The following is a 27,870-nucleotide window of genomic DNA, read 5'->3' as shown; positions in this document are numbered from 1 at the left end:
TCACTGTCTTACACACTCTGTTTCACACACCTGCTAGGAAAAGATACACTAAATATATGTGTGTGTGTGTATGTGTATTTTTTACCTATTTCAAATGAATATACATCTCTCTTCCCTAATGAAGTTCTATATGTATGTTTGCTCCTGATTGCTTTTCCTTTCTTTCTCTTTTAACTAGGCCCGGAGGAGAACCACCACACAGATGGAATTGCTGTATGCAGATAGCAGTGAACTAGCTTCAGACACTAATACAGGAGATGCCTCCTTGCCTGGCCCTCTTACTCCTGTCACAGAGGGGCAGGAGATTGGAATGCATTCAGAGACAAGTGGTACTTCTGCTAGGGAAAAAGAGCTTCTTCCCCCATCTGGCTTGCCTTCTAAGATAGGCAGCATGTAAGTTGGGCCTAGCTGCACTAACTTCCTTTCTCTTTGCTTAAATTTTTTTTTAATATGCATGTTGCTAATTTCTTGTGTCTTTTTTAAAACATTATGTAAATAGTGTCTAGGTTTTTCAAGGTTAATTTGTGGTAGGTGTTTTCTCCCATATTAGTTTGAATAGTCAATATATTTTGAGATTTTTTGTTGTTGTTTATGTGATACCCAGGAATTGAACCCAGAACCTCATGCATGCTAGACAGTCTACCACTAAGCCACAATCCCAGCCCTTTTTTTTAGGATTATTTAGGATCATAGGTTATAATTTTCACAATGGCTGAGTTTATGAATTACAGACAAAACCAATTTAGAAATACCTAAATTAAAGTATACATGTAGAACCATGATATATAAATAGAAGCTCAAAAGATTCAAATTTGCTTCCAATTACCTATGTCCTAGTTCCAAGAGCCTGGTCAGAATAGTAAGTCTGTGTTGATCCTTCAAGAAAAACTTGCTAATTATAAACTGAATACATTTTGAGCTTTCCTAATTTTTATTTTTTTTCTTGTGCTGGTACTGGGGCTTTAAAGTCTCACACTCTAGCTTGGCTTTTTCACTCTAGTCTGATGCTCTACCTCTAGTTTTGTCTTTTTGCTAGTTAATTGGACATGAATTCTTCTACTTGAGGTGGCTTCCAAACAAGGTTTTCAGATCCCAGCCTCCAAAGTAGCTAGGATTACAAGTGTGAGCCACCAGTGCCTGGTTGCTTTCTTAATTTTTTTTTTGTCTTTTCTTTTTTGGTACTGGGCATTGAACCCAGGATGTTGCACTTGCTAGGCAAGCACTTTGCCACTGAGCTATATACATCCCAGCCCGCTTTCTTAAATTTTTACCGTGAAGCACATTGTATATCTGAGATGAATGTGTTTGCAAATACTTTTTGTTGGCATCATTAAAGATTTGAAGAAGGGAACATTTGCCCTTCTACCTGATATTTTGAACAAAAATTCTATTCAAAGTAAGTCTTACTTAGAATTTTTTTCATTTTATTTTGAGAACATTTTCCTACAGTGATTAGTATGTCTAGTGTGTGTGTGTGTGTGTGTGTGTGTGTGTATGTGTGTGTGTGTGTTTAAGTTTTGGTAGCTAATTCTAAAATAAGACCATTTGTTCATTTGTAATGATTTTTTAATGACACTTTTCAAAGTAACCCTCACATACTGTCTAGCAAGTAGCTGATGGAATGAATTTCATCTCTGCATTAAGGAATGTTGGCCCCCAAAAGCACATACTCTAGGGCTCTGCAATAATACAAAGTAATAAACTTTCCATTCTTGAATATCTGTTTTCCTAAATAGTCTTCATTTTTATGAAGGTATTTCTGTCATCTTCCATTCAAAATCACATCGCTACTTTTTATTTCAAAATTAATGTTAATGATGACATAGAATTTCCTGGCATGTGCTTGAAATGGCTTACATAATTAGTTCCGGATATTTCTAACCCATGTGGCTTCAATGCTTTTGTGATGAGAGTAGAAGAAATATTTTTAGCAAAGGTAGTGATGTAGAACTGGGGACAGCCTTTTAGAAGCTCGCATGTATTCAGGATTTAGCCTGTCAGATGAGTAGACACTTTGGAACTTCAAGAATAAATCTGTGGCCTGGAATTCAGATTCAGGTAATATTTCCTTTTTTCCCCCCTTCCATTTTAAAAATGAACTTAAACATGTATTTTTAAAATAAAAAATCTCATATTCTGATATTCTACCATTTTTGTTCTTGGAAAACATCATAAAGGTAATTTTATTTTAGATGAGACAATTTCCAATGAATCATTAACATTTTTACATTAACACTTATTATAATTATTTGACAGTGGTGTATTTGATGTTCATATTCAAAGTTTGTACATATTTAATATATACATATATTAAATATATGTACATATAATGAATATATATGTGTGGACATAGTTAATGTATACATATAAGTAGGTATCAAGTATATAAATATATGTACTTATAAGTTTATAAGTTTGTACATATCCTGTAAGACTGCTTATTTACAAAATTATAGTTACAGTACTCCCATCAACTAAACATAATTCATACGTTGTCCTATCTTACTTTTATTTTGTTGTTGTTTCCAAGAGACATTTGAAGTTGCAGTTATTACTGTACTAAAAAGTTTCAATCCAATATCTACCAAAGTGGTATGTTTATATTTAACATAATAAAAGATAATTCAAATCACCTCTTCCTATTTTAGTTACAGACAGTCATCTATTTCAGAAAAAAAATTACCAGAGCCTTCACCAGTAACAAGGAGAAAGACATATGAGAAAACAGAAAAGCCAAAGGCCAAGGAGCAAAAGCAGTAAGTTAGTTACTAATGCTCTTTATCCATTAAATGGTACATCACAATGTCCCCTGCATTTTGCTAAAGGAAAACAGTGGGTTTATTTGTTAGATTGAGACTCACTGTGGTTATGAGTATACAAGTAGTTAAGACAATCAAGTCAGCTGTTGGCTTGGCTAAGTAAGTGGTTGTATAATTTTTTGTCAGTCATGGGTCTTGAACTCTGGGTCTGGATGCTGTCCCTGAGCTCTTTTGCTCAGGGATAGCACTCTGTCACATGAGCCACAGCACTACTTCTGGTTTTCTGGTGGTTAATTGAAGATAAGAGTTTCATGGAAACTTTCCTGTCAAGGATGGCTTTGAACCACAATCCTCAGATCTCAGCCTCCTGAGTAGCTAAGATTAGAGGCGTGACCCACCAGCACCCAGCTCATGTAACCTTCTTGTCACACATATACCTGTTAATATATTTGAACACTTGTCACATTCATATACACTGTCCTTTTTCCCCCCAGTTGCTTCTCTTTTTGTTGTTGTTTGGTGCATGATCTCAGGATCTCATGAGTTCTCTTGGTTTTTTCACTTAAGGCTGGTACTATACCATTTGAGCCACACCTCCATTTCTGGCTTTGTGCTAGTTCATTGGAGATAAGACTCTTCACAGGTTTTTCTGTCTGCACTGGCTTCAAACTAAAATCTTCAGATCTCCACATTCTGCTAGGATTACAGGTACCAGCCACCAGCGCCCAACTTTAAGTTGCTTTTGTCTATCTCTTAAAGAGTTAATGTGTACACAGGCTGAGGTTTATTTAATGTATGTTGCAAGTCATCTTCTGGAAGAATTTGAATTAATTATGTCACCTGATGTATCTGACTTTTGTTCATTTTGCCATTTTAAGAAAATGTTTGAGTTATTGGTATTCTCCTCAGTGGTTTCTTTTGGATGTTCAGGGAGGGCCACTTTACTTAGCAATGACAAAGATAATCTGCTGATCCATGTCCACAAGCATTTAGTGAATGCAACACACAGCATGCAGAAGGCTAATGAATGAGTCACTATCTCCTTCCCACGTTTCCCTCAGATTATTTAACTGCTGCTGGTAACAGATAGGTCTCAGATGCATTCTTGAGGGACAACATCTGTGCCAATCTAATTTAAGTATTAGTAAAGTGCATTTCCTTCATATTTTTTAACCAAAAGAATTATGCATGTATCTTCCCTACCAATGGTCTTATCTATCATTTCCTTCATGAAAAACAAACAAATAAAAAACCCTGCATACTCTCTACTGTCTGTGTGTGTGTGTGTGCACTCACGTGTGCATACATTCTAGTACTGGGACTTGAATGCAGGTCCAAGGTAAGCATTTTTGCTCAAGGTTGTATTCGACAATTTGAGCCACACCTCCACTTCTAGCTTTTTCCTGGTTTATTGGAGATAAGAATGTCTGGGATTTATATGTCTTCACTGTCTTTGAACCTGAATCCGCAACCCTCTTGAGTATCTAAGATTATAGGTGTGAGCCACCAGTGCAGACTATAGTCTGTACTTTGACCACTGGTATAGCTGACTTGAATGTCATAGAATGTATCCTTCTAATCATCCTTTCTCTTCTAGTTTTAAAGATGAAATTTTCTTCAAATTAGATACCCCATGAAATTGAGTATCTAAAGAATCATTGGAAAATGAGGGATGGAATAAATACATTAAAGATAGATAAATAACTCAAATCAATAGGAAAATTAATTTTAAGCTCACTGGATCTGTTTCCTTACCTGTAAAGTGAGCAATTTGGTCTTAATTCTAAAGCTGTATAATTTTAAACGTTGGCACTGTGGCCATCTTTGCTATAGTGCCATATTGTGGTCAAGGTAATAAAAGCCAGTGCAAAATGCTTGACAATTGCTAAAAGAGGAAGAAGGAATTATCTAACAAAAAGCATGTATACATACACACACATATATACTTATATATATTTAAAGCATGCTTTTTCTTTTAATAGTTTACCTAACAAAGCATAAGCATTTAAAGCTGTCCATTTTAATGTTCTCTTTTTCTTGTAGCTCAGATTCTGGAACTTCAGAGGCTAGCCTCTCACCTCCTTCCTCCCCACCAAGCCGGCCCCGTAATGACCTGAATGTCTTTAGTCGTCTAACTGTTTCACAGGGAAACACAACAGTTCAGCAGGATAAGTAAGTCATCATAGAAGGAGCCCCTCACACTATGCAAACAGCATTCTGAATCCCTCATTAGAATCTGTGGAAACATTAAGTTATCTCTGTGTTAGAGATGGAGTCTGACTTGTGAACTCTCACAATATTTTATGTAGTTTTCAAATGGAAAGGAGCTCAAATTTGAGAAAACCATTCTCCTGCTGAACATTATTCCCTGCTGTAGATTTACACTGCTATCTTTTCTTTTCTTTTGCAAGTAAATTAGAACCAAGAAGCCTTTGGGAGTCTTGGGATTCAACTTCAACTTGTCCAAGCCCACCAATCTTAAACAGAGGCTCTCCCCCCACCCCCTTGCCTTAATAGATTTAAAAACTTACGAAGACCACTGTTTGATGTGTAACCTATGACTGTCAGTTTGGTTGTGCTGGATAAATCCACTACAGCATTTCAGTCATTGTAATTTTTGAATAGAACATCACTTTAATGGATAGAGGGGGTCAAAGGGGAAGAGAGTTATAGGGGAGGAGGAATTAGAAGGATGTGGAAAAATTTAGTTTTCATTAAATTAAAAAAGAAAAAGTATCCCAACATAGAATCAGAATCTCTTGCAAGAACTCAATACTAACAATATTGCCACCAGGTACTGCTAACTCTGTCTGCTTGGATTTTGAGTAAATTACATTGTGAATGTATGTGTTTAATATGTAACTGTTTCCTGTATGCTTTCTTATCCTGGCTTTTGCTCTTATCTTCATGTACATATTAACAGTCTCTGAGATGTATAAGATGCCATTTAAGATCTCCCTGTCATGTTTAACTTGTGCCAAGTGGCTCTATAAACTTAAAATCACTTATGATTTTCTTTGAATTGTAGATAAATTACTTATCTGTCTTTATTAGATTTTAATATAGTTTAATCAGCACTGGCACATTCTTTAAATTTATCTTGAGAAGTAAATTATTATTATGTGCTACTAAATAATAAAATCATTAATATTGTGAACTAATTTTTCTCACTAGTTTGAAAAGTCAGACATTCGGAATATCTTTGGGAAGTCTATTTTTCTTAGGCACATTAAAAACTGCCAAATTTTGTCTGTTGTTGCATTCACAGTAGTTATAAAAATTTTTCTGACAGATAATATTGAAAATTGGGTCATAGTTTACATTTTATGAAGTACTTTGTACTCTGCCAATATTTTGACTCGATGTCCTGCTATATAAGCTAAAACTTTGAGCAACTGACTATTCTGTTGAAAAGTCCTTTACCTTTTTACATCACTTTCTTTGGGGCTTCTTTTTGAGACCAGCATATTTCATTAGTGAGGTATTAAACCCCCACACTTTATGACATTTGCCTCATGCCTGTTACACAGTCTGAATGAATTTTCACAATACCCATACTCTCTGTTTTGGAAGCTTCAGATAAGGCAATCAGGAGTGGCTTTGCTTAACTTTAAAACTCTACAAAAGTCCCCCAATTACTGAGGGGCCTCTTCTTCAAAAGAACTCAGTGTTTTTGAGATAAGTTAAAACCATGGGTTAAGCCCCATGCTGGTGCCAGTGGCTCTTGCCTATAGTTCTAGCTACTTTGGAAGATGAGATCTGAGGATTGCTGTTCAAAGCCAGCCTGGACAGACAAACCTGAGAGACTAATTCCCCTGCAAAAAGTCTAGAAATGGAGCTGTGGCTCAAGTGGTAGAGTCCTGGCCTTGAATAAAAGAGTTAGGGACTCTAAGCTCAAGTCCCAGTACTGGCACACACAAAAAAACCAACAAACCCAAGGGTTATTATAAGTTTGAATGATTTATGTTTCAGGCAAATATACAATGTATCTATGGATCTTCTACACCAAAGTCTAAATTTAAAGTAATAATTGTTAAGATGTCCAGATGCTGGTGGCTGATGCTTATAATCCTAGCTACTCAGGAAGCTGAGCTCTGAGGACCAAGGTTCAAAGCCAGTCCAAGCAGGGATGTCTATGAGATTCGTATCTCCATTTAACCACCCCAAAAAACCAAAAGTGAGGCTGGCACTCAAGGGTGCCAGCCTTGAGTGAAAAAGCTAAAGGACGGTACTCAGGCCTTGAGTTCAAGCCTTAATACTGGTACACAAACACCTAGTTGTTAAGATGAATTAAATTCATTAATAGTTATTGACATGAGAAGATAAAAACATTAAGCACACATCAAAGTAAACAGAACAAAACTTGAAGTGAAAGTCATTTAGTTGGTATTATTCCCTTTCAAAGCCTAAACTATTAAAGTAAAAATGCATTCTGTGGGTCAATAATAGAAACTTACCCATGCTTCCAGCCCCCTCAGGTCTTGGTGAAAAAAACTGAGAATCAAAAATACCTTGCCTGAATGAGCTAACCTGCAGATACCCACTGCAAATCAAAAATGAAATGTTTGCTGTATTTCTGTTATTCATGTTGTTGCTTTCAACCCAATGTCAGTGTCTCTGCCTGTTAACATCTGTAATTCTTTTCCTCATAATTCTAACTCTTCCACTGTAGGTCTGATGAGAGTGACTCCTCTCTGTCGGAGGTACACAGGTACTTTCTTTCTACCCTTCTTACCTTCTTGCATTTCACTGTTTTTAATGCTTTTCTTAGAAATTCTAAGAAAATACCATTTTTTTCTGTTGCATGCAGTACTTGTTGAAAATCACAGAAGCACATTGATTCTTGTAGATAAAATAGTGGCCAACTCTATATGGTGGCTTCCAAGTCTTGGTGCTTGTTTTCTATCTCTAATCTAAATATCTTCTTCAGAAGCCATCAAGTTTGATGAGTACTGGTGAGAAGGGAGTTTCCTACTCAGTGATTTCAGTATTTTTATTGCTTCAAAGTTGGGAAAGTAAAAGGGTATTTTTTCCCCTTTTCATTAGTTGAGCAATTTAATAGAAAAAGCCCGGCACCAGTGGCTCACACCTGTAATACTAGCTACTCAAAAGGCTGAGATCTGAGGATATCCATTCAAACCCATTTGGTTATCTCTGATTAACCATTGAAAAGCTGACTGTGAAGTTGTGGTTCATGTGGTGGTGTGCTGGCTCAGGGACTGCTCCCAAGCCCTGAGGTTAGCTCCAGGCACAAAACAAAACAAAACCAACCAAAAATACATTTATGTGGTCTCATGTTACAGCTTGGGGGAAGGTCTTACTTTCTCTATCACTCCCAGTCCTATCCATCCTTTTGTCTTCTACCTCTCCTATGTGTTCCCCTGACTTATTGACATGTTCCTCATCTCAGCAGATGTTCCACAAGGTAGATTGGGTAGGGGTAGAATAGTTTCATTCACAGTGCTACAAGACTGTACTTGTTTGCATGAAAAGAAAAAAGTAGCTTCCCCCCCCCCCTTCAAATCAGGGTTGTTGTACAAATTTGTATGATTTTAATTTAATTTGAAAACATGACCTCCAAGTTCATGTTTATGTTTCAGAATGTGAATGAATCACAATAGAAAAAGAGATGCCATGGCTGCTGGCTGTGTCCATGTTTCTCCTGTTGTTTCTGTGTAGGGTAATCTAGGTACAATAGCCTCTTGAGAATTCTGAATATTGGAGAACATTTTCCATATTCAGTTAATATTTCATTTCAATATTGAGGTGATTTTTTTCTTCAGAAGATCAGATAATCAGTGGTATAAAAACACATGTAAATGATAGAGAGTGAGATATGGCGGTGCATACTTGTCATGCCAGTACTAGGGAGGCTGAGGCAGAGAGGATCAGGAGTTTGAGTCCAGCCTGAATTATATAGCAAGTTCCAAAGCCAGCCAGAGCTACATAGTGAGACCTTGTCTCACAAACAAACAGCACAAGAGGCATCTCTAAGAAATAACTGTATCCTACATAAAGCAGTGGAAGTGAGGCTTAGGATTCTTTCTTAATAAACCCTTTGCTGGGACAGATTTGTATTGGATATTGTGTTATCTGAGGATGTAGCTGATAAGCTGAGGGAAAGGAATCCTTTAGAAACATTGTATTTTATAACTGAAGGTGTGGTTTAGTTTTTAGTTGTTTTTTTTTTTTTGTTCTTCCTTTGGATGATTTCTGTTAAAACTTCTATTCTTCTAAGATAAATTTTTATTATTCACCCATATATGTGTGTGTATATATGTGTGCACACACATATGTACACACATGCTATACATATAATCCACACACACCTATATTTTGTACATATTTTTGCTGTCTGAAAAGTAACAACAGCCCATTCTTCATTAGAATAGTGTCTTTCCAGTATTTGAAGGTATGCTTGTAAATGTGGTGACATTAATTCCCATTTATGAACCATGCATTAATAGGACTTCAAAATGGCAAATTTATTTAGACTTTTGAGGAAATTTGCTCCATTACCCCTCACTTTCTCTTCCTCTTTTTCTCCCTTCTTTTCCCATCCCTTCCCCTTGGTCTTCCCTCCTTTCCCTTCCTTTTTCCTCTTTTCCCTTCCCTTCTTCCTTCTCCTCTACTCTCCTTTCTTCACCCTCTTTCTCCTCCTTTCCTCCTTCCCCTCCTTTCCTCTCTTCCCCTCTCCCTCCTTTCTGTCTGTCCCTCCATTCTGTCCTTTCCCTTTCCCTTTCCTTTTCCCTTCCTTCCTTGTACTAGAATTTGAACTCAGGTCCTCATATCTGCCCAGCTTACTTGCTGGGCTGATGCTTTATCTCTTGAGCTAACTCAGGTAATTTTTCTCCCACTGGTTATTTTGGAGGTAGACTCCCTCAGACTTTTCTGCTGGGGAGAGATTTGAATCATGATTCTCTAGATCTAAGATCTAAGATTATAGGCATGCCAAGCTATTTTTTAATTAAACTTTTTTAAAGTATGAAGATTGAAATGCTCTACCACTTGAGTCACGGCTCTAGTCCTTTTGTTTTTTTTTTTTTTTTTTTTTTTTTGGCCAGTCCTGGGCCTTGGACTCAGGGCCTGAGAACTGTCCCTGGCTTCTTCCCGCTCAAGGCTAGCACTCTGCCACTTGAGCCACAGCGCCGCTTCTGGCCATTTTCTGTATATGTGGTGCTGGGGAATCGAACCTAGGGCCTCGTGTATATGAGGCAGGCACTCTTGCCACTAGGCTATATCCCCAGCCCTAGTCCTTTTGTTTTTATTTTGATGTAGAGATAGAGTCTTGCTAACTTTGCCTAAGTTGGCTGAGAACACGGATCCTCCAGCCTCATTCTCCCCAGTGTCCCACTCTTTTTTTGTCTGTTTAAGCATTAGTTTACAAACATTATTGAGTGATGATTTCAAGTATCTGAAATTGTCAAAGTTATGCATTGAACAACACTGGGGGAAGTAATGAGTCCTGGTATCATTTCTGATGATGAGACAGATTCCTTTCATATGTGAAATCATCATAGCTAGACTTCAAAAAATAAATTATTTTTAGCTGAACATAAATTTACTTCCTTAAATTTTGATTCTTCCACTATTCCACTATTCTTCCACTAGCTTTTTAAGATCTGATTTCTATGAACCTGATTTATTGGCCGGAAACTGTAATCCTACTGAGGAGGCTGAGATCCAAGGATCCAGGTTTGAAGACAGCCTAGGCAGGCAAGTGCAGGAGATTCTTATCTTTAATCAACCACACACACACACACACACAAAAACCCAACCAAAACCCAAACAAGAAGCAGGAAGTAGAGTTGTGGCTCAAGTGATAGAGCGCTAGCCTTAAGCAAAAGAAACTCAAGGACTCAGGCCCCAGGAATAGCACCCTTCCTCTCCCACAAAAAAATTGGATTAATTAATGTAGTATATTTTTGCCTGTATTTTAAAATATTCAGTGTGTGTGTGTGTGTGTGTGTGTGTGTGTGTGTGTGTGTGTGTGTGTGTGTGTGTTGGCTCTGGGATTAGCCTTAGGGCCTGGGCACCATCACTTAGCTTTTATGTTTAAGGTTGATACTCAGCCACTTGAAACATAACTCCATGTCTGACTTCTTGGTGGTTAATTGGAGATAAGAGTCTCACAGAGTTTCTTTCTGGGGCTGGCTTTGAACTAGGATTCTCAAATGTCAGCCTCCTGAGTAGCTAGGATTATAGGCATAAGCTGCCGGAGCTTGGCTTAATATTTAATCTTTTTTTTTTTGCCTGGCCCTGGGACTTGAACTCTGGGCTCGGCTTTCCGAGCTTTTTTTGCTCAAAGCTAGTGCTCTACCACTTGAGCCATACCTCCATTTCTGTCTTTTTCTGAGTTATTTGAGATAAGAGTCTCATGGACTTTCCTGCTCTGGCTGTTTTCAAACCTTGACCCTCAGATCTCAGCCTCCCGAGCAGCTAGGATTACAGGTGTGATCCACTGGCCCCTGTCACTTTCAGCCTTTCAATTATGCTGTTGCATCCTGTCTCTGTTGTGTGTTCCTTGATCTGCTTAATAGTTCTAGTTTCTTCATTGTTCCTTAAGCCATTAAGTATTTTCTTTTGCTTCTCTTGCTTTAGAAGGTCTCCAGTTTCTCCATGGTCTTAAAATATGGCATCTCAAAATAAGCTCCATTCCACATGTGGCCTTGGCACAGGAAAGTATGCCTGGCACATCCTCCTGAAATGTTTACTTCCACTGAACCAATAAGCCATTGATGGTATCAGTAGATGGAAGACTACAAGTTATTAACTCTTCTAATTTGTACTCAACAGACAAAGCCCCATTAGGTTTTACTTTAAGATGGTTTTGATATTTTTTTTCTATTTATGGAATTCAGTTCTATCTTTGACTTAAATGTTTTGTTTATATTTTGTCCTATGATGATTTTAGCAGTAGATAGGTATATGAAGTAAATTTTTGTGTGTGTGTATGTGTTTCACTGATATATTTTCCAGTCCACATCTTGATTTTTAGTTTATCAATTTAATCAGCATGCTACTTTTGTCTTTAGGACTAGGGAAAGATTGACTGCACACCAGAGACCTTCTAGATTAACAGTGACCTTCAGATCTCAGTTTCCTGAGTAGTTAGGAAGACAGGCATGAGCCACCAGTGCCCTGCTCTTAAAGGTTTTGTAAAATGAGGGCAATAATTCAACCTGGTCTCACTCTAGTGTTGTGGAAGTGAACCTTTGCTTGTTTGTTTTTCCACACCTTAGGGGCATAATCAACCCATTTCCTGCTTCCAAAGGAATCCGGGCCTCTCCACTTCAATGCGTGCACATTGCAGAAGGACACACCAAAGCTGTGCTCTGCGTGGATTCTACCAACGACCTTCTCTTCACTGGATCAAAAGGTACCTGTTGGTCTCTAATGTGGATATATAATACATGGTGGTTGATTTTGTTGTTGTTTCAATGGCTATGTTTTCAACAGACTTTTGTTGGTTTTTTGTCGGTCTTGGAGCATGAGCTCAGGGCCTAGGCACTGTCCTCTTTATGCTCAAGTTTACTGCTCTACCACTTGAGCCACAGCACCACTTCCAGTTTTCTGGTGGTTAACTGGAGATTAGAGTCTCACAGACTTTCCTACCCAGGCCAGCTTTGAACCATGATCCTCAGATCTCTGTCTCCTGGATAGCTAGGATTACAGGTGTGAGCCATCAAGGCCCTGCTCAACAGATATTTTTTTTTTAATACAACTACTTAAAATCAGTAAGAAATCTGACCAGTTGGTTGAACTCCTAAAATATATCTAGTCATCACACAATTGAGGAGAAAGAATAGCCTCTTTATAAATACATTTCATCACAATCCAGAGATTACCTCTCCATTCAGTAAGTGGGCACCTAGTGTATGTATGCAGGGTTCTGGGTTTTTTGTAATGCACATCAGTGTACAGATCTATAACAGGCCATTAAAATATACAGTATGGTTAAAAAAACAAAGAAAATGACCCTGGCAGCTGCCATGTTCAATGCATGTACCAAACTGACATAGTACTACATATCTCATTTAGTTCTCACTTCCCTACCGATGAGAACTGTTGCAGTACTAAGTACCCAGTACCCACTGGCACCCGTTGCCTTCTTTTTTAACAGGTAGAAGAACTTAGTGTTTAGTAGATGAAATAGTTTGGGTTGATGTAACTGGCAACTAGGAAAACTGGGACTTAAAACCTGGGTCGACTCGTCTCCAGTTGTGCTCTTTTCACTCCATGTGAAATACCTGCAGGCATCTAGACCTCAATGTAAGAACTTTGGAGAGTTTCAGACTAACAGAAGTTTCAGAAAAAGAAGAGATTGCTGGATGCTTATTGGTTCAGGCCTGTAATCCTAGCTACTTTGGAGGCTGAGATCTGAGGATCAAGGTTTGAAATCAGCCCAAGCAGAAAAGAAGTCTATGAGACTGTGTGTGTGTGTGTGTGTGTGTGTGTGTGAATCCTGAGGCTTGAACTCAGGGCTAGGGCACTATCCCTGAGCTTCTTTTGCTCAAGGCTAGCACTCTACCACTTGAGCCACAGCACCATTTCCAGCTTTTGCTTTTTATGTGGTACTGAGGAATCGAACCCAAGACTTCTTGCGTGCTAGGCAAACACTCTACCAGTGAGCCATATTCCCAGCCTCTATTGAGAGTCTTACCTCCTATTAGCCAGAAAAAAAAGCTAAAGTAAAGGTGTGGCTCAAGTGGATGAGTGCCAGCTTTGAGAGACTAAAGCTAAGGAACAGTGCTTTGGCCTGGAGTTTAAGCCCCAGTATTAGCACACACATGTGTGCATACACACACACATTTAAAATATTGGTAATTATTCCAATTAAAATTCCAATGGAAATTCCTCAGTCCAAAAAAACTGTACTGTTAAAATATACTTTTCTAATAATTCAAACTAATTTGATCTCTCCAGGATAATCAGACAACTGTCAGAAAGAAATAGAATAATTTTATGTTTATATTTGTGACTCAGAATAAAAGTAAAATCCACCATTCCACTGAAAAGGAAAGGTATGTGTGATTAGTTCTTTAAAGTTGTAGTAATGTGCCCAAACATTGTTTTAAAGAGACTTATATAAGATGGCCATTTAAAATTGAGCCATCTAAATTAATACCTTTTTTTTTTTTTTTTTTTTTGGCCAGTCCTGGGCCTTGGACTCAGGGCCTGAGCACTGTCCCTGGCTTCTTCCCGCTCAAGGCTAGCACTCTGCCACTTGAGCCACAGCACCGCTTCTGGCCGTTTTCTGTATATGTGGTGCTGGGGAATCGAACCTAGGGCCTCGTGTATCCGAGGCAGGCACTCTTGCCACTAGGCTATATCCCCAGCCCAAATTAATACCTTTTTGATATGACTATTTCAATTTTATTTATTTATTTATTTATTTATTCATTCATTCATTCATTCATTCATTTGGTGCTGGTCCTGGGCTTGAACTTAGGATCTGGGTGCTGCTTCTGAGCTTTTTTCTCAAAGCTAGTGTTCTACCACTTGAGACACAGCTCTACTTCCAGCTTTTTGCTGGTTAATTGGAGTAAAGAGTCTCATGGACTTTCCTGCCCAGGTTGGCTTTGAACCTCAACCCTCAGAACTCAGCTTCCTGAGTCATTCAGATTATAGGCATGAGCCACAGGGAGCTGACTCAAAATTTTACATAATTACTTTTGAATACCACAGAATGCATCACCCCAGACTACTATCTGTTGTGCCTCTGAACCTGCTGTCAGTACACACCAGGGGTTAGCTGGTTAATTGGATAAATATTTTATTCTTTATTTCCTATTTTTTTCTCCTATAAGAGAAAAAATAGGTTTTACTGTTAAGAGAATTGTATTGAGTCTGGGAATGTGGCTTAGTGGTAGAGTATTTGCCTAGCATGCATGAAGCCCTAGGTTCCATTCCTCAGTACCACATGAACAGAAAAAGCCGGAAGTGATGCTATGGCTCAAGTAGTAGAGTGCCAACCTTGAGCAGAGAGAGAGAGAGAGAGAGAGAGAGAGAGAGAGAGAGAGAGAGAGAGAGAGACAGAGACAGAGACAGAGAGATAGAGACAGAGACACAGACAGAGAGAGAGAATTGTATTAACTATCTGCCTCTTTTTCTGTCTGCTCATTGCAGATCGTACTTGTAAAGTATGGAATCTAGTGACAGGACAGGAGATCATGTCACTGGGCAGCCATCCCAACAATGTTGTGTCTGTAAAATACTGTAATTATACCAGCTTGGTCTTCACTGTATCAACATCTTACATTAAAGTGTGGGATATCAGAGATTCAGCAAAGTGTATTCGAACACTGACGTAAGTAATTAAGAAAACATATAGTGTAAGAGTCAATGCTACTTTTTTTATGAAACAGAAGAAAATATAGTGCTATGTTTACATTTTACTAGGTTTTTTTGCTGTTTGTTTTGGTGCTTATCCTAGCACTTGAAATCAGTGCCTTGGCACTATGTCTGAGCTTTTTTGCTCAAGTCTGGTGCTCTACCACTTAAGCCACAGCTCCACTTCTACCTTTCTTTGGTAGTTAATTGGAGATAAGAGTCTTGTAGGCTCTCCTGCTGGTGCTGGCTTTCAACCACAGTCCTCAGATCTCAGCCCCCAAGTAGGTAGGATTATGAGTGTGAGCCACCAGTTTTCTATTTTTTTTTAGTAACCTGTCTATTTGTTTGAGGATATTAAAATATTCACCATAAAAGCACAATGAGAACATACAGAGAAAAGAAAGTTTCCTGATAAAATGAAATCCAAGGCTACTAAAGAGGTTGAGATCTGAGGACTGAAATTTGAAGCCAGCTAGGGCATAAAAGTCAGAGAGACTCTGATCTCCAATCAACCAGCAGAAAGTCAAAAGTGAACATGTGACTCAAATGGTAGAGTGCCAGCTTTGAATAAAAGAGCAAAGTAAGAGTGTGAAGCCCTGAGTTCAAGCCCCAGTACCTACCCCCACAAAAAAAGTTAAAAAATAAAATAAAATATAGGAGCACAATATTAAACAGGAAGGGATACGCTGTATTTGTGCTGTGACTGAATATATATTTTATATTTTTCCTAACCAAATGGTAAGATATTACATGTACCTATTATTTATTATTTTGTGCAGTCAAATGATTTAAATTGCTTCCTTTAAATAAATAAATAAATACCGGTCCTTAGCATATGGCTGAAATTTGTGTTGTTAGCAGAAAGGGCTTCCTTTCCACCTTTAGTGAACAAATATTGAGTAACAAACTATGTTTTTCAGGACAGAGACTATTGTTAGCACAAATTTTTATAATTTTATGCTATATTGGATAGTTGGAAGATGAATTTGTTTCCTCAGTGTCTGTTATTATAAGCATCTGAAAATGGTAAAACAAGCTGGGTGCTGATGGTTCACTCCTGTAATTCTAGCTACCCTGGATGTAAAGGTACTAAGGACCATGGTTTGAATCAGCCAGCTCAGGCAGAAAAGTCTGTGAGAGTCTTATCTCCAGTAAACTACTCAGAAAAGCCAGAACTGTCACTCTATCTCAAGTAATAGAGTGCTAACCTTGAGCAGAAGAAATTTAGGGGTAGTGCCCAGGCCCAGAGTTCAAGCCCCAGAACTGGCAAACAAAACACAACATAAAACAAATAAGAATTCATTCTTCTTTGAGATCAACAAACTCTTCTACATAACCAAAATTGTGATCTAGTTTGTAATTGTTTAAATGAAAGAAGGGAACATTGAAAAGTTTAATATTTACTGATTGGTAGAGTTTAATAGAGGTTAATTATTTTTAAGACTATTTTATTATTTGAGAAATATTAATAATTTCCTGTAGGGAATTTTTGTAAAGAAAGGATATTATATTCTATGTTAGAATTTTACAAATCTAATAGGATTACATCAGTTTTCAAATGATTGGCTTAACTAAGTATTTCAGAGGCTTTTAAGGGAAATATTTCAAAAACTTAACATCTAGAATTTACCTGAGGAAATCAAAATCAGTTGTGTTTAAGTCTTTAGTGAATAATAGGTATGCCATCTGTTACTGAGTTGAAGGAAACAAAAATTGGCAACTTATTGAAAAGGTCTCTAAAGTGTGTAAATCCCAGAAGAGATCTATGACAACGGGTTCTGGTGGCTCAAACCTGTAATACTAGCTATTTAGTAGGCTGAGATCTAAAGATTATGGTTTGGAGGCAAAAATTTCTGTGGGACTCTTATCTCCAGTTACCAAAAAGCCAGAAGTGGAATTGTGGCAGCCTTGAAACCAGCTGCCAAATGAGATCTAGAGGCCCTGAATTCAAACCCTAGTTTGAATTTGGCACCAAAGGCTGGGAGGGGGGTTGGGGGGAAGGTTGGAATCTGTATTCAAAAGGAATAGTCCAGGCCTGCTGGGCTTCTTGAAATTGCCACAAAATGGATTACCTTTGTACCATTTGCTACATTTTTATCTTTGATGTCTGACTTTACTGAAGAATATTTTAATTATCCCTCATTTAAGGCCTGAAATTTCTAGCATTATAATAGACATACACTGAAAGGCTTTTAAACCAATTCATCCTATTGTAAGCCAACATGTATGTATGGATGTGTATGTATATATATATGTGTGTGTGTGTGTGTGTGTGTGTGTGTGTGTGTGTGTATACACATATATACATATGCTAATAAAAAGACAAAGTTCCTGTAGCCTGTTTCCTAAGAATTCAAGAAGTGGTGAGCTAAATTCATATCTGAAAATGTGATCTCTTTTGCTCTGCTTTGCATTGGTTCAGATCTTCAGGTCAGGTTACTCTTGGAGATGCTTGTTCTGCAAGTACCAGCCGGACAGTAACCATTCCTTCTGGAGAAAACCAAATTAACCAAATCGCACTGAACCCAACTGGCACCTTCCTCTACGCAGCTTCTGGAAATGCTGTCAGAATGTGGGATCTTAAGAGGTAGGCGTTTGAGAAAATATACCACTTCTGAATGGCAAATACTACTTCATTATTCTTGTAAAGTTTAATCTTTACAATCAGAGAAGGTACTGTCAAACGATATCTATTTTTGTGTCCTGCACAGGGGCTTGAATTCAGGGCCTTATGCTCTCATTTCGCTTTCTTGCTCAAAGCTCATGGTGTAACACTTGAGCCACAGCTTTACTTCCAGATTCTTGGTGGCTAATTGGAGATGACTTTTCTGCCCAGGCTGGCTTTGAAATATGATCTTTAGATCTCAGCCTCCTGAGTCGCTAGGATTACAGGTGTGAACCACTGTGCCTAAACATCAACACACTGCCCTTGAATGTCTCCTTTGTCTTTCTTCACTCACAGAATCACCACTCTTCTTTCCCTTTAAATTTCCATTACTGGGGACAAAAAGTGAATGAAGAAAAGATAGAAATATTTTACAGTCTCCTAATACTTGTCTGAAAATGATGCCATTTTTAATTAGGAAGAGATGAAAATCTTCATGTTTACCAGTACCTTTGGAAGCATCATTTATGTAAAATCATTTAAACATTCTTTACTTGAACTTTTTCAGTTTATAAATTTAATAACTTTAGAGCATGAATCCTCATATGGAGGTTTTAAAATTTTTTTGTTATAAGGTATACATAAGTTGTGGAGTTGGGCACTGGAGGCTCATGCCTGTAATTCTACCTACTCATGAGGGTGAGATCTGTAGATTGTGGTTGAAATCCAGCCCTGTTAGGAATGTCTGAGACTCTTTATTTTCAGTTTGCCACCAAAAAGCCAGAAGTAGAGCTCTGGTTCAAGTGGTAGAACATTAGTCTTGAGCAAAACTCCTAAAGGGACAGCAACCAGGCCTTGCATACACAGACACAAAAAAGAGATCTACATAAGTTGTGAGGAATTGAGAAGAAAAAGTAGTCAGAAAGAAAAAAAGGATAAGTTGAACTGTAAACCTGAGTTTCATTTCCCCTGAAGTGTGAAGTTGCCAGGCTAAGCTCTACCTCCTTCCATGTAGAGATCCTGGGCCTATCTGCCTCTTCTGTGTGGTCCCCTATTGCTCTCAACGCATATCCCCTGGCCAGAAGGAATTACTGCGGAAGCGAAGGCCACGTGCAGCCTTGGTCAGCATGTGGTTGCGAAAATGCCCTTCCCCCTTCCTATACTTGCCAAGGAAGACAGGGTTAGCACGGACACCTCAGAGAAGCTTCAAAGAGCATTCTGTTTATTCAAGGGAGGGGCTAACAGACTTATAGCAGTAGTGACGAGCGAAGGGGAGGGACTGGCCAGGTGCTAGCGATAGGCTAATGAGCATGTCCATCATGGTGATGTCACGGAACTTCCCGCAGAGGCCCGGCCTCTTGGCTCAGCCTGCCGACATCACGACACACGTGCTCGCCGCCGAAAGGCGGGGGCTGGTTTGCTATCTCTTCCGGCAGAACCCGGAAGGAGGTGAGATGGGCTAGCAGCCAGCCATCCCCTACATCAAGTTCTGTCCTTTGGTTCTGTGGTTATTTTAGCTTTTTAATTTTTTTATCCTCTCACAATTTTGGCAGCAAGGCAACTTTCATTTATGAGTTTAGAAATATTTATTGAACATCAATTATGTCAGGCAATGTACCAACAATATGGTAGACAAGCAAGACAATGGCACTTTGTGCCATCTCATACCTTGTGTTGTGACAAGTACTGCAGACAAGTGACAGGCCAGACACTGTGGAGTGCTTCTCACAAGGGACTTGTCAGTGGTAAATCAGTAGATTCCTGTGTGAATAACTTTGATAAAACTAATGTGATACACGTTTGAAAGCATGGCTAAGGAAGTAGAAGCACAAGCTATAGATAAATAGATGAGAAAGAAATTACAGCCCTGAAATAATGTATTAGAAATAAACTGTCAAATTTCAAAATAGTGATTTTTTACAAAATTAATCAAAAAGAGGTAAGGATGTCATTTTCATTTCCTCCGTTCTTCTCTTGCTCTTCCTTCTCCTTGGAGCCACAGCTCCACTTCTGGCTTTTGGGTGGTTCATTGGGGCTATGTGTCTCATGGACATTTTTGTTGTTGTTGGTTGTGGGGCTTGAACACAAGGCTGGGCACTGTCCTTGAGCCTTTTTTCACTCAAGGCAAGTGCTCTACCACTTTGAGCCACAGCTCCACTTCCAGTTTTCTGGTGGTTAGTTGGTGATAAAATATCACAGAATTTCCTCCCCAGTTTGGCTTTGAGCCATGATCATCAGATCTCAGCCTCCTGAATAGCTAGGATTACAGGCATGAGCCACCATCTCTGGGTTGTCTTGTGGACCATGTTTCAGCCTTGAACAGAAAAGCTAAAGGGTAGCACCCAGGTCCTGAGTTCAAGCCTCAATACCAACACACATTTAAAAAAAAAAAAAAAGAAAGAAAAGAAAAGAAAAGAAGAAACAAGAAAAAAAAGTTACTCAGCAGCTTCACAGTTTTACAAAAGAGTATAGATTATTGTTGTTGAGCTTAGCTCCATCATGATGATAAACATTTTCAAACGAAATAATTTTTCTTTCTTCCCAAAGGTTTCAGTCTACCGGAAAGCTCACAGGCCACCTAGGGACTGTTATGTGTCTTACGGTGGACCAGATTTCCAGTGGCCAGGATCTCATCATCACTGGCTCCAAGGACCATTATATCAAGGTATGCGGTACAGGTGTTGAACTCCATCTGCCTGTGGAGTAGTAGAAAAATTGAATTTGGAGTATATAGACTCATCTTAAAAGCCTGCAGACATAAAAACATGTCACAGGGTAAAACAGGGCTCAGTTTCATTTTCTGTGTTGCTCATTTGAGGATAGTTAGTGAAGTATTGTAGCAAAACAAAACTATGATTAATATCATGAGTGTGTGTGTGTGTGTATGTGTGTTTCTTTGAATATGCACCTGTAGATGTTTAGTGGAGAATTAATAACCTGTGTGCTGCTCTTGTAGATGTTTGATGTAACCGAAGGAGCTCTGGGAACCGTGAACCCCACCCACAATTTTGAGCCTCCTCATTATGATGGCATAGAAGCCCTCACCATTCAAGGAGACAACCTGTTCAGTGGGTCTAGAGACAATGGAATCAAGAAATGGGACCTTGCTCAAAAAGATCTGCTCCAGGTAATGCCCAACCTTTTCTTGGTATGGAACTGACACTTCCAAAACAATCAATTATGGGGAGTCTGGTGGCTCAGGGCTGTAATTTTAGCTACTCAGGAGGCTGAGATCAAAGGATCAGAGTCCAGAGCCAACCTGGGCAGGAAAGTCTGTAAGACTCATCTCTATTCAATCAGAAAACTAGAATGGTGCTGTGGTTCAAATGGTAGCATGCTAGCCTTGAGCATAAAAGCTCAGGGACAGCCCAGGCCCTGAATTCAAACTGCAGGACTGGCACACGTGCATTTAAAAAAAAATTACTGATTAATTCAAGATCTGAAAGAGGCTTTATGTAAGTCTTCATTGTGTAAGGACAACTTTAATTATGACTATTATTAAAGAATGTTTTATTATCAACCACAAGAATTACTAATTTCAAGAATTAGCATTCAGCACTTAATACTTGCTAGATAAGAAAAGACAGGAGTAACAACTGAAAGGACTGAAATTGCTTCATGCATGTTTATTAAACACAACCAACCAGCCCTGGAATAGAGAAGTGGAGGCTTTCCTCTCTCATTTCCTTCCCTTCCCTTTCCCATCTCTCTTCCTTCCTTCCTTCCTTCCTTTTCCTCCCTCCCTCCCTCCTTCCCTCCCTCCCTTCCTCCCTCCCTCCCTCCCTCCCTCCCTCCCTTCTTTCCTTCCTTCCTCTTTTTCTCCTTCCTTTTTTCCCCCTCCCTCCTTCCCTCCCTCCCTTCCTCCCTCCCTCCCTCCCTATCTCCCTGGTACTGGGACTTCAGCCCAGGGATTCATATTCTCCCCTATCTTTGTTGCACAATGATAACTACTTCTTGAAACCCAAATCTCCTTCAAGCTTTTTTGATGGTTAATTAAGAGATTAGCATCTTGTGGGAGTTTCCTAGCCAAGCTGTCTTCAAAACCAATCTTCAAATCTCAGCCTCCTGTGTAGCTAGGATTAAAAGCCTGGGCCACTGTGCCCAGCTTTCAGAGTACTTCAGATTCTATAGCTTACTAACCTTAGAAGCCTTTAATACTAATAAGGTAGTGAATCCAACTGAAAATCACAGATCCACTACTTTAGATGGCTGAATGATCATGTCGAAAATAAACTTTAATATAATCACCAGGCTAATTCTGCATGCCAGCCATTTAACTTCATCAACCACAGTATTTGTAATTGAGTGTGCTATTTTATTTTTTTTTTAGATGTTCTTTTTATAATTAGGTTTCTTTTTTTTTAAATTTTTATTTTTTCAAATTTTTATTATCAAACTGATGTACAGAGAGGTTACAGTTTCATACGTTAGGCATTGGATACATTTCTTGTACTGTTTGTTACCTTGTCCCTCATGCCCCCCTCCCTCCCCCCCTTTCCCTCCCCTCCCCGAGGTGTTCAGTTCACTTACACCAAACAGTTTTGTAAGTATTGCTTTTGTAGTTATTTCTCCTTTTTTACCCTGTGTCTCTCAAATTTGGTATTCCCTTTGAATTTCCTACTTCCAATGAGTGTGCTATTTTAAAAACAATGTCAGTATGGGGCAGGTTGCACTTCAGCTGCTGACCTCTGTCTTTTCTCTCAGCAAGTTCCAAATGCGCACAAGGATTGGGTGTGTGCCCTGGGCGTGGTGCCTGCCCTCCCTGTGCTGCTCAGTGGCTGCAGAGGGGGCATCCTGAAGCTCTGGAACATGGACACGTTCGCGCCAGTTGGGGAGATGAAGGGCCACGACAGCCCCATCAATGCCATCTGTGTGAATTCTGCCCACATATTCACGGCCTCGGAGTAAGTCTCCCCAGGGACCTTTGTTCTGCATTTGTTCTTTGTGTTCAGATTGAAGCAGCATTAGAGGTTGTGAATGTCTACCAACATTGCACATGGGAAATCATTCTGCAGACTTAAAACTGTCTGTTTTAAGATGCCTGCTGTATTTGTTTATTTGTTTAGAGACAAGATCTGGCTCTGTACCTCAGGCTGGCCTTGAATTTGTGACCTTCCTGCTTCATATTCCCAGGTGCCATTATAGGCTCATGCTGCCATGCTCAGTCCTATTTTTTTTTCTTGCCAGCCCTGGGGCTTGAACTCAGGGCCTGAGCACTGTCCCTGGCTTCTTTTTGCTCAAGGCTAGCACTCTACCTCTTGAGCCACAGCACCGCTTCTGGCTTTTTCTGTTTATGTGGTGCTGGGGAATTGAACCCAGGGCTTCATGCATGCTAGGCAAGCACTCTACCACTAAGCCACATTCCCAGCCCAATCACCTCCTAATTTTTTTTTATTTTTATGTAAGCATTGAATCAAGATTGAATCCCAGATTACATGACTATAGTGTTGCTTGGGTATTCATACTCTGATGATAATACAAACTCTGCTGCTAGTTCTTGGTGATTTTGTTTATTTATTTTTGGTACCAGTTCTGGGGGTGAACTCAGGGCTTACTGAGTTCTTTTCTCAAGGTTAGGACTCAACTACTTGAGCCACAGTTCTCCTTCCATCTTTCTGGTGCTTAATTGGAGATTAAAAGTTTCATGGACTTTCCTTCCTGAGCCTTAATCCTCAAATCTCAGCCTCCTGAGTAGGATAGCCACTGACGCTGGTTTGCGATTTTAATTTTTAAAAAAATAATTCACACATGACTGGTTTCTAAGGATTTTTGTTTGCAGCTGGCAATACATTTGCTAATCTTCATAGTTAGGAATTTTTTTTTTTTATCATACTGGGGTTTGAATTCAGGCTATACTACTTGAGCCATGGTCACAGCTCCCCATTGTTTGTGTTTTATTTAATTACTCAGTTTGTTTTAGTTTATGTTTTAGAGAGAGTCTTATGCTTTTGCCTGGGGCCACTTATGAACTGAAGTCTTTCTACCTTCACTTTCTGGGAGTTGCTGTTATCGTTGTGAACCTCTGTAGCTCATTTTCTATTGACATGAGTTTTTCTAACTCTTGGCCTGTGCTACCTTGGAACTGAAGTCCTTTTAGTCTTTACTTTCTCTGTAGCTGGGATTATAGGCATGTGCCACCAAACCTGGCCAAGAATTAATTATAAAAGCAAAATCTGTGTGGTTTTCACTCTCTTTAATATGTATGTAGTAGTAACTGTTTCCTTCCTCCTGAATGTGACCAAATTGATTGATTTTTGCATTTTATTTGTATGTTCACAATGTATCTCTATGTGCTAGGCACGACTAGCTATAAAGAAGTAAGCAAAACACATGCAAACTTAGGCAGGTGTCAGTGGCTAAGGCTGTGTGTAACCCTAGCTACTCTGAATGAGATAGGAGGATTGTGGTTCAAAGCTAACCCAAGCAGATAATTTGTTAGTCTCAGCTCTAATTAACTAGCAGAAAGTCAGAAGTAAAGCTATGGCTCAAGTGGTAAAACAATAAACTTGAGCAAAAGAAGCTCAGGGACAGCATGCAGGCCCTAAGTTTAAGTCCTAGTACTTGTGCGGCGTGCTGCCAGAGCTGTCCCAGAGTTCACCTTCTTGGGTCTCTTTTCAGAGGATTCACAGTTATGCATGGCCTTTTGCACTGTCTTGAAACTCAATATTTTTGTCAAATTTTCTCTGTACTTTCAGTAGAAGGGTGACTTAATGTAAGCCAGTCTGTCATATCTATAAATACTACAGTCACCTTAAACACAACATATTCCAGACTGGGCTGTTGAGCTTGAAGACTTCTCACCCTTTGTCAGATTGCATGTTTTCTAAAATACCAAGTCCAGGTCTGATGTGAAGAGCTGTGACTCTGGGGCAAGAATGCCAGAATTCAAATCTTATTTCTGCTATTTATTTAAACTTATTTATTTATTTTTTGTGCCCAGAAGTGGAGCTTGAACTCAGGAATTCAGCTTCTGACTTGGCTTTTTCACTCAAAGCTAGTGCTCTACCACTTGAGCAAAAGAACCACTTCTGACTTTTTGTTGGTTGCGTCTAAGGGTCTCACAGACTTTTCTGCCTGGCTGGCTTTAAGCCATGATCCTCAGATCTCAGTCTCCTGAGTAGGTAGTATTACAGTGCTCTGTCATTTATTTGATGATCAGGCTGCCATGCACTATCAATAAAAAGGACATTATAATTACAACTACTTGGGAGACTGAGGAAGGAGAACAGTTTGAGCCCAAGATTTTGAGGCCATCCTGGGAAACATAGCAAGACCCTGTCTCAAAAATTTTTTCTGGGGCTGGGAATGTGGCCTACTGGTAGAGTGCTTGCCTCACATACATGAAACCCTGGGTTTAATTCCTCAGTACCACATAAACAGAAAAGGCCAGAAGTGGTGGTGTGGCTCAAGAGGTAGAGTGCTAGCCTTGAGCAAAAAGAAGCCAGGGACAGTACTCAGGCCCTGAGTCCAAGCCCCACGACTGACCAAAAAAAAAATTGTAAGAAAACAGTATTATGGCTCTTATTTCTAATGTAGGTCAAAATGAATTAAACTTAAATAGTGCATACCAAAGGTATATAATAACTGACACAAGCCAATCATTGAGAATATGAACTGCTATTCTGACATCATTGTAAATCCACCTTTGTTATTCTTATGTGACAATGTCTATTTTTTAGTTGGCATTTCTTAAAGGCAAAGCTTCCTTTTTCCCTTTCTGTTCATGTTAAATTTCTTGTTTTGTAGTGACCGAACAGTGAGGATTTGGAAGGCTCGAAACTTGCAAGATGGTCAAATCTCTGATCCAGGAGATCTGGGAGAAGAGACTTGCAGTAGTTAAGCCTAAAGATAAGTCATGCCCTAAATGCTGTGATAAGGCTCCGGGTTCTTTATTTAAAATATTCTGCCAAAGCTTAAGAATAAGAATGGGATGAACTGGAAAATATATCTGAATCCAAATGTTAAATATAAATGACATTCTAGTGAAACTGTGTGCTATCCTGTGTGCTTAATTAATTTCATATCCACTGATGCATATGTACTTTGCTATCAATCTATTGCTCGATCCACACTTTTATTGTGGCTGCATTTTGTGCCTAGCTATAAAAAGTCACCTTCAAATTATTTGAATCATGAGACTTTGGCAATAGTCAGAAAATACCCCTGGAATAGAGTACGTCAGCTCCTTCCTTTAGTCTGTGCAGGTGATTTACCTGTTTAACCTGTTGGAAGCATTATTCAAATTGGTCTCTGTCGAGCATTCCTATCAGCCTTGGAGGTTTCCTAAATGTCAAAACTCCTTTAGGGCAATGGGCAAAAATGATAAAGTAAGGAGAAAATTATTTGATGACTTCTCATAAAGTGGAATTGACTTTGATCTACTAACAAAGAATGTTTAACTGTTTGTTTTAAATGTTGGCATTTACTTGTCTTGATAAAAGTTTGCAATTTTGACATATACACACACACACACACACACACATATATATATATCACAATATATACTGTGCTCAGGACTAAACTACTGTAAAACTGTTGTTTTTTCTTAGCACTGGGCCTATGTTCTGTGTCACTATGTTTTAGATGTCCTAACAGAAAGATACTTTGATCTATTTTCTTATGGAGTTGTTTCTATTACCACCTTTTAATTTGTTTTCTTAAATTTAATAGTAGTATTTCCTTTCCCTTTCCTCTAATTTTTATATGCTGCTAAATATATTTTAAATATATTTTGTTTGCAAACCTTGGTAGCTGTGATGAGAATTCTCATCGTGCATGGTGGGAAAAGCTATGTACATAGGTAGATTCTAAAGAGAGAATATCTTGCATTATGGCTGTATGAATTTTTTAATCCTGTAGATTGGATTTTGTGAAATGATGTATAATTTATGTCTGCCCAGAATATTAATTTGTAAATCCTGCAAGTTTAATTTTTATGTAGATTGTATAACATTTGAAAATACTGTTTTATGTGATTTTTTTCCCTCCAAAAGTATTGGCTTGTAAATGAAATAGCTAGTGCTTCAATAAACAAGTGGCTATGGATCATTTTTATTCTGTCACTCTTGTTCTAATTGTAAGAAAAGAATCAAAGTTTATAAAACTGTGTCATCCAAGGAAAGATAAGCTTTGTTACCTATCAATGGAATCCTTTGTTTACTAGACATGAAACATTCTGGAGATGTTTATGTGGAGCCTCATCTTGGTGAGCTGTGGAAAACCACCTCACGGGAATGAAATGAAAAGAAATGGTGTAACTTAGGACTTGGACACAGATTGAAAAACAAATGAAAAAAAATCTCATCAGTGTAAAGACCGCTAGAGTCTTGGTTGCCTGGAGAGGAGAGGTCCTGGCTGGTGAGAGGGCAGGTAGAGGGTTTACAAGTACTAGAAACTCCCAGCAATGCTTTGTTTTTAAAATTCAGGTCCTAATTGTGTGCATATGTGCGTGCACACAGTGGTATTTACAAGGTCCTGTTGAAGCACTGGCTTCTGTCCTTTATATCATAATAGTAACAGATTCCAAGAGTGCACTTGGATAGTAGGTGCAGATTCCAAGAGTGCACTTGGATAGTAGGTGTACTGTTTGCTTGACTTTTGCTCCTATTCCTGATAATGTTCTACCACTTGAGCCACACCTCCAGTCTTGCTTTATGTTGGTTATTTTGGAGATGGAATCTAGTAAACTTTGTGGTCTGTGTTGGCCAAGGATCCTCGAGATCTCAGCCTTCTGAGTAGCTAGGATTACAGGTGTGAGCCACTGGTGCTCAGCCTGATTATATATGTGTGTGTGTGCACATACATGTACACACATGTATATACATACATATATGTACAGACATATACATACATATTTATTGATTTTCAAGGCATCTGGATCTGGGTGGATCTAGCAGATGCCTTCCATCCTGTCTTTTTTGGTGTCTTTGATCAACTTTCTGTGTTCATAGTATTCTTCCCTTTGTGAGATCTTCCTCTTACTCTCCCAAATAGGTATTGTTTCCTCTTCTTGCAGACAAACTGGGAATTAATTGGGCTTCCATGTTCTGGGAGTAACACAGGTTGGTGTGTGTGTGTGTGTCTCCTCCTCCTCCTCCTTCTCCTCCTCTTCTTCTTCTTCTTCTTCTTCCTCTTCCTCTTCTTCCTCCTCTTCCTCCTCCTACACCCCTTCTT

At 38.9% G+C, this 27,870-nt stretch overlaps 1 protein-coding gene across 7 annotated transcripts in view; it reads left to right on the top strand.

Moving 5' to 3' along the window:
- The window catches only part of Kif21a (kinesin family member 21A), a 144,962-nt gene extending 118,785 nt beyond the window's left edge, over positions 1 to 26,177 (top strand). For 3 of the 7 annotated variants that reach the window (XM_048366574.1, XM_048366627.1, XM_048366583.1), the window contains 11 exons: positions 179 to 393; positions 2,649 to 2,756; positions 4,803 to 4,931; positions 7,432 to 7,470; positions 12,002 to 12,138; positions 14,889 to 15,069; positions 17,515 to 17,679; positions 20,245 to 20,362; positions 20,654 to 20,824; positions 22,402 to 22,601; positions 25,444 to 26,177. In XM_048366574.1, the coding sequence (XP_048222531.1) occupies positions 179 to 393; positions 2,649 to 2,756; positions 4,803 to 4,931; positions 7,432 to 7,470; positions 12,002 to 12,138; positions 14,889 to 15,069; positions 17,515 to 17,679; positions 20,245 to 20,362; positions 20,654 to 20,824; positions 22,402 to 22,601; positions 25,444 to 25,537 (1,557 nt within the window). In that variant the 3' untranslated portion in view covers positions 25,538 to 26,177. The remainder of the gene's footprint in view (positions 1 to 178; positions 394 to 2,648; positions 2,757 to 4,802; positions 4,932 to 7,431; positions 7,471 to 12,001; positions 12,139 to 14,888; positions 15,070 to 17,514; positions 17,680 to 20,244; positions 20,363 to 20,653; positions 20,825 to 22,401; positions 22,602 to 25,443) is intronic. The other 4 variants (XM_048366602.1, XM_048366592.1, XM_048366612.1 and 1 more) reach the window with 3 other exon arrangements.
- Positions 26,178 to 27,870: the final 1,693 nt, after the last annotated feature.

Source organism: Perognathus longimembris, chromosome 1, assembly GCF_023159225.1.
Source record: "Perognathus longimembris pacificus isolate PPM17 chromosome 1, ASM2315922v1, whole genome shotgun sequence".
NCBI classification, from domain to species: domain Eukaryota; kingdom Metazoa; phylum Chordata; class Mammalia; order Rodentia; family Heteromyidae; genus Perognathus; species Perognathus longimembris.
Note: the sequence above shows the minus strand (reverse complement) of the source record. Positions and strands in the feature narration are given on the sequence as shown.